Source organism: Oratosquilla oratoria, chromosome 12 (assembly GCF_046742065.1).
Source record: "Oratosquilla oratoria isolate Oo_2021 chromosome 12, ASM4674206v1, whole genome shotgun sequence".
Classification (NCBI taxonomy): Eukaryota; Metazoa; Arthropoda; class Malacostraca; order Stomatopoda; family Squillidae; genus Oratosquilla; species Oratosquilla oratoria.
Genome location: NC_134788.1, coordinates 5,562,595 through 5,574,817, shown reverse-complemented (window position 1 = coordinate 5,574,817; position 12,223 = coordinate 5,562,595). Strand labels below are relative to the sequence as shown.

Sequence of the window (12,223 nt, the reverse complement as noted above, 5' to 3'; positions counted from 1 at the left end):
ATTAATTCTAATGTGAATGAAAAAAGAAGAAGAAAAAGATGAAGAAACAGGTAAGGTTGAGTGTTAATACAAGCTGGCTTGTCTGTAGAAAACAATGTTATAACTAGCTGAACATAAAACATTCATGAATATGCATGATGTGATACACTTCTCCATATGCTTGATAAAAAAATTATCCACAATGGATAATGATAATAACAATTGTTGCCTTGATTTTCATGGATTGAAAACCCATACTGCCACAGTAATTAGCAGTCATTAAGACCTTCACAGATCTTGAAAAGAGATACTGGATTGTTATCTGTGTTATATTAGTATACTATATTTACCTAATTTCAGTATATAGGATACAAGCCATGCTCAAGGGGTTCTGTCTCTTATTCTTCAGTTATTGGTGTTCTTGATTTGGACAACCTTGAAGGAGATCAATCACCAACTGTCAGCTCTCTAGAACCAATTACACAGAATCAACTTAATCCTCCCTCTCTTGCATCACATAAAAGCTCTTTGAGTAAAAGCTTAACATTTCAATACCTATGATCTTCCAGTTCTAAAAACAAGTTGACTGTCTACTAAAATGCTAATTTTTTCAAGGTATTTACTTGTCTGTTCTTTAAAAATTCTCTCTCACTTTTTTGCTATCATGTTGGTCAGGGGCACTGGTCAATAGTTCAGTGTTTTTCTTTTCCTAATTTCCTCCTTCATGAATTGGTACCAAGTTAATGTTTTCTAATCCCGTGGGACCATCCCTCCCTTTAATGAATAGACAGTTATGAAACGTGTCCACTAGTTCCAGTTTAGACAATCTTTGTTCACATGTCAATTTTGAAACTGTTGGGGCCATCTTTGTTGTTGCTCTTTGGATTCTTTCTCATTTCTTTATATTCTTTTTTTGTATTGGGTGTCCATAGTGTCACAGTGTACTCCAATTTTGATCTTATAAGTGTGACCAATATTCTTTTTTACCATTTCTTCATCCAAGTAATTAAAAGCCAACTTTATTGATCTTAGTAAATTGTGTGTGTGTGTGGAAGATGGGTATCAAAGTATCCACCACAGAAAACTAATTTTTGCATCCTAGTAGAAATATTATTTATCATACTGAATCATGAACAAATGCATGTCAATCAAATAAACTGCCTAATTCAAATATACTGCATTATCTTATCAGTTTTATTAAATCAAATTCACATAAAATAAAGTCGCATAAATTAAGAACTACCTGTATATGGTTCTGATACTCTTCAGGGCTCAAAAAATCCTATCAAACTTTTACCCCTAATAGACTGATATAGCATATGGGTCAAGAGGTTAGTAAACCTAATTAGTGTTATAGATATTGTGGGTTAGCAAAGCTGGGAAATGTGAGTGAGCTACATGGAAGCCCTCCTTATTGTGGGCATGCTGCCTGCACTGTAATCACAAGCAACATGGTTGAACCATGTTGTGACTCACTGTAAAAAATGACTCATTAAACTTCACACCAAATATGTCCATTGCTAATATCTCTCTCCTTTTTAACAAAGCTGAAATGAATAAGAAAAGGGTTTGGCAAATAAATTAAAATTAATTTTCCCAATGAAAGATATTTTTTGTAACCAATTATTTGTTAGTTTTTAAGTAACTGGAGAGACATGGGAGACAACGCCTGCTCTAACTTGTGACAAGCCACATCTTTCATCATACTATTGCTTCTTCAAGGAACCAATGATGGGTTTCTGCAAATTGTGGTCCTGTGAGGTGGATATCTTTCTGTAATTTTCTTGCTGATCTAAATAAATCTGACTAAAATATCAGTATTTTGTTAGCCTCCCCCCAAATGCCCTAAATTCCACTAAGAGGGCTGTGGGATATATGATAAGTGACAATTTAAACAAATCTCATGTTCCATTTATAGTGGAAATCACTCAAAACCTCAAATTCCTAATGTGTTCCCTGAAGACTGTTGGGGAATGTAGAACAATAGAAGAAAAATATGTATCTATTCCATAGGAAAAGCCTGTATGATATTTTCCAAATCTTTACCTTTTAAAGGCTGTCACATTTAGTGGATTTTTGTTGACAATTGTGTATTTGACTGGCTAGGAACTTATTTGGCTTGCAATATCCTAGACTTTCCTAATAATATCTTTATACGTCTAAATTACATGTTTCATATTTAATTTGCTCATTAATTAGATTCTTAGTTTCTGATGAAAATGTTATTTGATATGTATAATACTGCTTTACAAGAGTAAATGATAATTTATGGCCATTTAATACACAACTGTTGATGAAAGACTGCTAATTAAGAAGTGGCCTTTAATTCACTTTGGGTAATAAAAACTGTGATTTTTGGAGTCAATGTCTGCCAGCTGTCGAACCAAGTTAATTTTCTCAGTATGAAATTCATTTAAATTTTGTTCCCTAAATTTGGTGAAGGCTTTGGAGAAATTATCTCCATCAAAACTGATGATTATACTGTAACTAGTGGAGTCCCACAGTAATGGCACCAATTATATTCTTCATCTACTTTAATGATATGATGGGTGGAACATGCAATTATAACAATCTATTTACTGAAGATGCCAAGATCATGGGGACACTGAAAGATGAAAATGATTGTCAGAGATTCCAGAAACATCTAGATAGGACATATGAACAAAATGACAAATGACAAAAAAAAATTAAATGGACAAAATGCAAAGAATTGGAAAAGGATTAAAAAAAAAAAAACAAAAAAAAAAAACAAAGATTATAGGGAAAACTCGAAAACTGTTGCCAAACATAAGAATGGCATTCGTCTATGTGGATAGATATGGTAAAGAAATTTATTCAAAACATAATATGCCTCAGACTAGAGTTTGCTGCATTGGTGTGGTCCCTAAACAAAAAGAAAGATAAAGTTCAAAGACGAGCGACCATAATAGTTCTATACCTAACTGAGGAAATATATAAAGAAAGACTAAATATACTGGAATTGCCAGCATTAAGATACAGAGACAACATGATAGCAGTGTTTAAAACATTGAAAGTAGTAGACATAATTAACAAGGAAGACTGCCAATTATAGGGCAGAAGAAATATCAAATGATGTAGAAAAAAGGTGTTTGAAGAAATACAACTTACCATACAAAGAACAAATGTGAATGCAAAACTAAGTTTAAACAATGGAAGCACAGAAAATGAACCTCACAAGTACAGTTCTCATCTTGGAGTGGTATATTACAATTAGGTAAATATGCCAATGCAACACAGACAACAGTCCAATGTTTCTTCCCATAGAGATCTATGGGAAGGCTTTGGAATTGTTGCCAGGTTTCCAGTACAAGAAATTTGAGGCAACAATCATAGTTACTGCTCTCCCAGCTTGTTCAATGAAGAATACAAATCTTACTCTACTGTTGTCAAAATGTAGATTGTGGAGTAATGACTCAGCGTATATTTTATTTACATAAGGCAGCATGATGCTATTCAATGGATTTGTTTACTTGAATTTGGAGTGTAGATTCTTCTGTTGGCTGATAAGCTGAAAAGATTAAGAATGACAATGATGTTACATTTTAACTAATACCAGGAGTGATGCAGGAGGAAATAACCCAGGGAGGTGAAGCATAATGCTGAAGCAATTATAAGTTGCCAGCTACTTCAATGAAAAATTGTAATCCCTGCTGAAGGGGGCTTGCTAATCCTATTTGCCTCCCCAACAGAGTATAATGTGATGTGCTCAAACTGCTCTTTAGACTGACAATGATCTGGTTGGTGTCTTGAGTAAAAGATTATCTAAGATTTGATGTCTTGAGTAAAAGCACAGCTATATAATCCCATTCACATTTTGGTCCTTTCTTTGACCTGAACACCCTGGAAGCCATGTTTTGAAAGCTGCACTTGTTTCAAAGCTAATTCTCCTTCTGATCCAAGACGAAGGAGTGTCTGTCGTGCTGCATCTCTAACACGTTCACTGTCATCATTTTGTTGAACAAATGACAGAACTTGTACTGGATGTGGCCACTCTAGTTTATCACTCATAGAAATACTTGCACTAATATGTTTACTTTTTACATCTGCTGACTGCTGAGTTTTGGCATCTTTTGCTGTCCCTGCTGATGGACTTGGAGGTGAAGAAAAAGTTGGTACTAGATGGCCAAATAAGACACAGGCTGCCTCTCTGTCACTTGTTTGACTCGACTCTAGAAGCATCAAACATTCATCCACAATCTGAGACACAAAGAGAATAGTGCCATTAAGTACATTACATTTTTTGCACCACATAGTTTCTATGTAAAATGCAGAACAAAGATAGCTGTGATGTAATGTAAGCAGGACAGTTCTATACACAGAAAAATATATAAAAAATTACATGGTGCATCAGTTCATTGTTATTCCTTAAGCCTTCAATGAAAGTGTTAACCAGAGAAGAAATTTCTTGTGGGCCACCCAGCAAATGTACAAGCATTCGTATATGTTCTGCTGTTGGGGCCTTCATAAGTGAGAGTCCTTTCTCTATGCTGAAAGTTAGATAATTATCATAAGTTTATGTTAATCCTTCCAATAATAAATCATTATATTTCAAACAATTATTTTCGTTAATTTATTACAGATAATACAGATTAATAAAGATCATCTTCTATTACATAATTTTCAATTCTTCCATTGGGTATTTCTAGTGCTTACATACCTTTCCTTATTGGATGCCAACAGCAGATGTCCAAGCTCAATATCTGTCTGTATCTTAGAGATAACATTGTGTAGTGGGTGGTGAAGGTGCTGCACAAAGTGTGCAACAGTCACCATCTCTTCACTAGCATACTCTCCTCTCATGGTCATCTGCCGCACAAGCTCCTTTAGCACTAATGAGCAAATTACAGTATAAGTAATATGAAATATACATTCTTATTTCATTGATGTGATCATAATTTTTAAGCCCACCCCATGTATGATATAATGCTACAAAGTATCAGTATTTTGCCATCAAATAAGCATCACTTCTATCATGGGGACAATATCACACTGAAGAGATGGTACAGCATTTCTTCATGCTGAAATTTATTTCCCACATGAAAAGGTGAACAAGAATGAGACAAATGGATGGTATAAAAGGGGCATTGGGAAAGAGGGGAATGTCTGTGGAGGAAGGAAGGGAGAAGGCAGAAGATAGGGGTGAGTGGAGAATGGTTGTGTATGGATGATGTTGTGATGCATGGAAGGGAGTGGGTGCGGGATGGAGGTGAGGGAGTAAGTGTGAATGATATTTTGACACAGCCTGAAGGGATTTCTCCCTGTCTTCTCTTTTTCTGCATGAGGGGATGGAGAGGGGGGATTGCCAATTAAGTGAAGTGGCCTTGCTGTGGATGTGCTGTGTCTTGCTACATTGCTTTTGACCTAGGGCAGTGGGCAAGATGCAGGGATGACCTGTCATCCAGGAGGAGCCAAAATAAGATGGAGGTAGGGGGGTGAATAGGAGTGGAGTATGTGGGGATGGAATGGGTGGGAGTGGATTTTATTCTTTTGTTTTTTGGCTACCTCCCTTGTAAGGAGAAAAACCATTGGTATATGTATGTATTTCAAAGGAAAATAGTGAAAAGGGACAACAAATATACTGGTACATAAACTGGTGACTGGAGATGAGAAAATAGTGAATTGGTTATTGACAATGGAAAAATTTATAATTTCTATATCTGGTATTCTCTTTTATCAATTGAGTCATTGTGTATTCAATGGTCAAGTAGTATGTTTCCCAAAGGTCCTCTCCACCTTTCACTGTCATCTCCTCCCAACATATTTCTTTAATGTTGAAATCACCCATATTTACTAGATTTCCTCCTTTCAGCATTTCATTTAATGTATGCTTTGTGTCTTCCAACATTTTGGAATGGTCACTCACTTTCCAAGAATGTGTTTTTGGGGGCAGATAGATCACCACAAATTTTCTATTTTTCATGTCACTATTTTCAACTTTTATTTCTGCGATAGTCACATCTAAGCCCTTCTTAGTCAAAAACATGACTCCTCCACCCTGTTTTTTCTCTATTTTCTTTCTATCCAGTGATTATGTATACCTTGTCCAACACTATTTAATGGTAGAGGACCTTTTAATTTTGTCTCTACAATTCCCATTATATTTGTTTTTTCTTCCATCAAATAATCATTTAATTCATCTAATCCTGAAATCAGACATTTATGTTGGTATAAGTTATTTATTTTTTCCCCTTTTCCTCCTTGTTTTCTGTTTCTTGTGTTTCCTTTCTTTTGATATACCATTTTGTTAGCCTCAAGTCCAGCACTCTCTCCCTCTCTCTCTCTCTCTCAAAAAAAAAAACTCTTTTCAGCCTCTATTCTCATTTTCTATTAGCTTAATTTTCTAATGTCTTTTCTCTCTCTTTTTCATCATTGCTCATTTCTTTTTTTATCTATGTATTTTTGTAGTTATCACTTTTTGCCAACTTTACTGTTTTTGCTAATACTTCTACTATCATTTGTGACTTTAGTTTATTATTTAGAGGCCGATTCTTTTCTTTTGAGTATTGTCCTATTCTATGCACTTCTATTTCCTTTTCTATTTCTTGCCCCTCATCTTGTACCTCTTTCAAAATTTCTTTTGCTATTTCATTCTCTTTTTCTCTTAAGTATCTAGCTACATTGTGTTTTTAATACCATATACCACTATGCACTTTTTTTATCTACTGTGTCCCTGACCCAATTTTCTTTCTCTTTGATTACTTTAATAACTGTTTCCTTTGCATTTTCTTCCACTTGTACTTGTATATAGAAACAGATAAAATTTGTGGCACATGATCTTCCCTGTCTAAATCCGAACCGATTTAGTATTTTGTTCTCCTCCAGATGTTTAGTGTATGTATTTACCTAGTTGTATTATACAGGAAGGGGAGCTATGCTTGTAGTGACCTCTCTTTGTATCTCTCAGCATCTAGTTTGTTCTTAAATTCTTGTATGGTGTTTGCACACACTATTGTTTTGTCCAATTTGTTCCAGACATCTACCACTCTGAGTGGAAAACTATTTTTTTTCTTTTTTTTTTTTGTCAGATCTCTTCTATATCTTTTTTGAGTTTCTTTTCATGTCCTCTTGTTTTCTTCTATCCCACTTTAATAAGTCTTCTCTGTCAAGGACTTCCATACCTTTCATGATTCTGTAAATGGCCAATAGATCTCCTCTTTTTCTTCTTTGTTCCAGGGTTGGTAGTTCCAGTTTAGACAATCTTTGCTCATACATCAATTTTGAGTGTTGGGGCCACCATTTTTTGTTGCTTTTTGGATTATTTCTAATTTCTTTATATTCTTTTTGTACTTGGTGTCCATAGTATCGCAGCATACTCCAATCTTGGTCTTATCAGTGTGACTAGTATTTTCTTTACCATTATTTCATCCAAGTAATTAAAAGCCACCTTTATTGATCTTAGTAAATTGTAAGTTTCTCTGACTATTTTGTTTATATGTTTGTCTGAGGATGTCTCTTTGGTGATGATTACTCCTAGGTCCTTTTCCGAGCTAACTTTCTTTACTTCCTTTGTACCAATTTTACATTATCCTGATATTCTTTTTTTTTTTTTTATTATACTTTTTCCAAACTCTATTATACTACATTTCTTAATGTTGAAGTTCACTTCACACTGTTGGCCCGATTCCCAGGCTTTGTCCAGGTCTCTCTGAAGTGATTCAGTTTTTTTCTGTACAACCACTCCTCGTTTAACGACCTACTCTGTTAGCGACGACACGGAGTTACAACGGGCTTTATGACAGACCAATATTCGTTTAACGTAAATCTCCCGAAGTTACGACGTCGTGTACGATAATTAAGTTGGCCGAGGCAAATTTGTATGATGTTATAATTGAACTTGTACGGTGGATATTAGCTGTGAGGTAAAGTGTTCTGAAGCTTAGGTCTACATTACCATCCTGCAAGCTGCAAAAACTACCTGGGGTACAGTATATACCGGTAGTGGTAAATTTTTAGTTTCGACCATGGGCGCAATATAGCAATAGAAAATTAATGATTAATTTTGTAAATTATAATGTATCAAAGTAATATGCAATTTTGTGAGCAGAAATAAAAAAAAGGGTGCTAAAACAAATTTCGTAAGTAACGAAGTCATGTCGAACGAATGGTACACCATGTTTGTTATGATAGATGCCGATGTCGAAGAAATAAAAGGATGATGAATTCGTCTAACCTAAACTAAACTAACCTGACCTGTGTTTGATAAATCATTACCTGCAAATTAAATGTCATTCGGCTCGTCCTCGTTGTCGTCGTCGTGAGAGACGTTGGCAGACGACAAGATGGCGTCTCAAGCCTATGCTACCGACTTCGTTCATTAGCATATTTTCTTGTAGCATGGTATGTTTTACTTTCATTTCCGCCCACAAAATTGCATATTACGTTGATACATTTTAATTTACAAAATTAATAATTAATTTTCTATTGCTATATTGCGCCCATGGTCGAAACTAAAAAAATACCCCGGTATTCAATATGGAATGTCAGCATACGCGGATTTGGTCATATACGGTAATTTCAGGAACCTAACCACTGTAAATAAACAGTAAATAAAGCTTTAACCCCTTCCATACGGTGCCGCACACGTAGGTGTCATGAGGAGCAAGTGGATTCGCGACGCTGCCATATCGGCGTCTTGATTATATTTATTGTAGTCGCCCCTGTGTTTTTACATTCTCTCAAATGTGCCCTGAATCCCATTCTCTGTGGTTTTCAAAATTCGCGGGTGAAAGAGAGAACGATCGATATAAGCGGTGACTATATTTTATGATGCGAGTATTATTACGACACGTCGTACGGCTGGCATTGGCTGCTGCCCGCGAGATTTAAGTTCCGTACTGAAGTGGTTAATGTACTGTATAAAAGAGAGAAAATACACAAAAATAAAGATATATGTATTGCTGGACATTATACATACAGTACATGTACGTATATGTATACACTTTCGCTTAATGACCAATTCGGTTAACGACGGCGCGCTGGTCCCAATTGTTGTCGTTAAACGAGGAGTGGTTGTACTTTCTTTAGTAGTTCATATAACATTTTGCATCTTTATCCATGTAATTTATATATATATATATATATATATATATATATTCCTTTCATTTTGTCTCCGTCCATCCTTCTCACTCAGAAAACTGATAGGCAGTATACAAATCTCAATGGAAGCATGTCGTGTGCCGTTACGAGAGGTAACGGGGCTTTTTTATATGTCCGTGTATCCCCATGTTTACATATCTTTTTGTCGTAAGGCTCGTTTCCCCTCGGAAGAGGTTTCCAAGTTTGTTTTTCGTAATGTTTAATTTAAGTATGCTGCGAGCAGAAGCTTCGTCTGCTTAAGAATACTATCGTTGTAAGTTGTCTGCAAGCTGTGCTGCAAGATAACATCTCATTATTTGTGCAACGTGCTCTTAAAGAATTAGACTTAAGAAGGTGTGTAAGAACCGGTTACTGTGGGTGGTGTCACGTCATCTCTAGGCGCCAGTCTTGGTCCGATCTAGAAAGATGTACACACCCCACGCCTAACCAAACCATGTAAGTCTTAAAACTCTTTGTATTTGAGGTTTAGAGTATTCTAGTGCATCCTTTGTAATACCCTCTTCTTGTGTAGCCTTTAGCCTATAGTAATTATAGTACTTTTTACAGTTTTTCATCAATACCAACGTATTATCGAACGATGGATCAGATCTGCATTAAATACGCATCAAATATCCCCGTGATTCTATAACCTTCAGTCCCAAGTCTGTCTACGTCACGGACGCTATGATGTTGAATGCCTATTTCATCTGCGGAGTCCCAGTCGATTCCGCCAAAATATGTATATGTATATATATATATATATATATATATATACATATCAAATATTATTGGAGCTAATACTGAATATTGTGGGACTCCACTTATCATTTCTTCCCAGGTTGAGTTTTTATCCCTAATTACCACCCTCTGAGTCTACGCTTTTTTAGGGAAAACAGATTCATATGTTTTAGCCAATTTTTGTATGATCTATTTTTGATATTTGGAATCAGTTTTGTGGCTCGCCATTGTACTTTTTCCAATCTGTCAATGTCTTTAATGAGATTCAGTGACCATACAGAAATGGCATATTCCAAATGTGGACACTCTAATGATTTATATAGTTTGTTAATAAGTGATGGACTTTTGAAGTCAAAAGATTGCACAATCAGTCCTAGAATCTTATTTGCTTTCTCAGAGGCTGAAATACACTGCTTGGATGATTTGAGATCGTTGCTGATAATTATGCTGAGATCTTTTTCATTATCCACTTTTGTTAACAAATTTCCAAATAACTTGTAATTGTACTTACTGTTATTTTTACCTGTGTGCATTACCTTGCATTTACTTGTGTTAAATTTCATTAGCCGCTTTTCAGACCACTTTTTTCAGTTTCTTTGCCAAGCCATTTTGGGCGAGCCTGATTTGGGTGACATCTGTCCTTAAAAGGACATCCTTTTATCCTCTTCATCCCATATACCATCTTTGTACACTTTGCTACTTCCTCCTTAGATCATATCCCTATTTCTACTCCTACCTCCCTCTCTCCCTCACCACCTCCCATACCTCTCTCACCTTCTGGTTTTCTTTCTCTTTTTCATTAATTTTGTTAACCCTCAGCACCTCCCTACCTCCCACCCTTTTCCTTCACTCTCAATTTCCCTTCTACCAAAAAGTTATCTGACACCACTCCACTCTTTCCTCTGAATACATAAACTTCCAGTACCCTTCCTACCCATCCTTTTGATACCACAGTTGCATATTTCTTCCAGTTCAGTGCTACTTTCCTTTCTTCCAGTAACCATGCTATCAACTAATCTACTGTACTTTGTCCACTAATTGTTCTCTACATTCTTTCAGTATCCAATTTGAGATCCCATCTGATCTTGATGCCTTTCTCACTTCCAATTTCTTGAGTAATTTTAACACTTCCCTTACTTCCAACTGCCAACACATAATTCAAGAATATTTTTTTCATACAGTTCAACCTATTTATCAGGTAGATATCATATTAGAGAAAATACCTTTTCAACAAATTTCCTTAAAAATTACAACCAATCCTGGGGATGACTGGAAAAGTGGACAATGTTTAACTGTATGTCCACAAACAGCAAACTCTTGTTCATGTCATACATAGATATATGAAAATAAGTATAAAGTATTACCACAATAACTAACCTCTTTCTGGTAGATTCTCCTTCTCATTGTCAACCATGTTAGAAACAAGGGGCAGGAGTCGTTTAACAACAACATCACTCTTGACGCACCACTCCTCACCATCACTAACTGTGTCCCACAGTACCTGTCCATGCATATCAAAAGGAAATAAACAATGAATCACAAATGCATAAAATACTAACAACTATATTCGACTTTTTTATATATTAGTTGGAATCAATAAATGGAAACAAGATTCTAAATACCCAGGTATAAAATGCACTTTTTAAAACCAATTTTGGAGTTTCAAATCATGAGTATTTTATACACAGGTTTAGATCTATATACTTTTTGGGGGGCTATCAGAAAGGTAGGAGACTCAATGAAAAACAGCAGCCTACATAAGAGATAAGTGACCTGCATATAATGACTAATTAAAAAAAAAAAAAAAAAGGCATATTGCCAGAGGTCCACACCAACTAATTTAGGTTTTATAACTACTATATTTAGTAGATGAATAACTAAACTTGCTTTACCAACTTTCGAAAACTAAAATTATTCAAAACCACTCATTTAATACATTGTATATCCCATAATGCTATGCAACAGCATAGCAGTGACAATCATATATTCCCTTACATATACACCTAGGTCTCTTATTCCAACACTCACCAACAGTCACTTATGTGACCTACTACTTTGGCAATTAGCCTAGGCCCTAGGACATAAAACACTGCCAGTTCCCAAAGTGGGTTTATGTCCTCCTGAGCCAAAATGTCTGCACAAGTGGTAGCTGGTGAGTATTGAATTAAGAGACCTCCTAGGTGGAGGGAGTGAATTTGGGGGGATGACCAAGGATGAGACAAATAGATGGGGTGAAGGGAACATTGAGTAAGGAGGGGAGAAGGCAGGAAATAGGGATGAGTGGAGAGTGACTGTATAGATGATACTGTTATGCAAGGGAGGGGTGGGGGATGGGGGTGGGGGGTGCTCATGTAAATGATATTTAGATGCAGCCTGTAGGGATTTCTCCCTGTCATTTTTTCTGCATGAG

General features: G+C 35.9%; 1 protein-coding gene across 9 annotated transcripts in view; it reads right to left on the bottom strand.

The window, feature by feature from the left end:
* Positions 1-12,223, bottom strand: part of LOC143030920 (rho family-interacting cell polarization regulator 2-like) — a 276,625-nt gene that overhangs the window by 9,841 nt on the left and 254,561 nt on the right. For 4 of the 9 annotated variants that reach the window (XR_012966948.1, XM_076194174.1, XM_076194176.1 and 1 more), the window contains 4 exons: positions 11,191-11,314; positions 4,658-4,829; positions 4,340-4,487; positions 1-4,197 (listed from right to left, as the gene is read on the bottom strand). The exon at positions 1-4,197 is cut by the window's left edge. Coding sequence is in view for 6 of the 9 variants with exons in the window: in XM_076194174.1 (XP_076050289.1) it covers positions 3,808-4,197; positions 4,340-4,487; positions 4,658-4,829; positions 11,191-11,314 (834 nt within the window). In the remaining 3 variants the exon portion in view is untranslated. The remainder of the gene's footprint in view (positions 4,198-4,339; positions 4,488-4,657; positions 4,830-11,190; positions 11,315-12,223) is intronic. The other 5 variants (XR_012966950.1, XR_012966949.1, XM_076194178.1 and 2 more) reach the window with 3 other exon arrangements.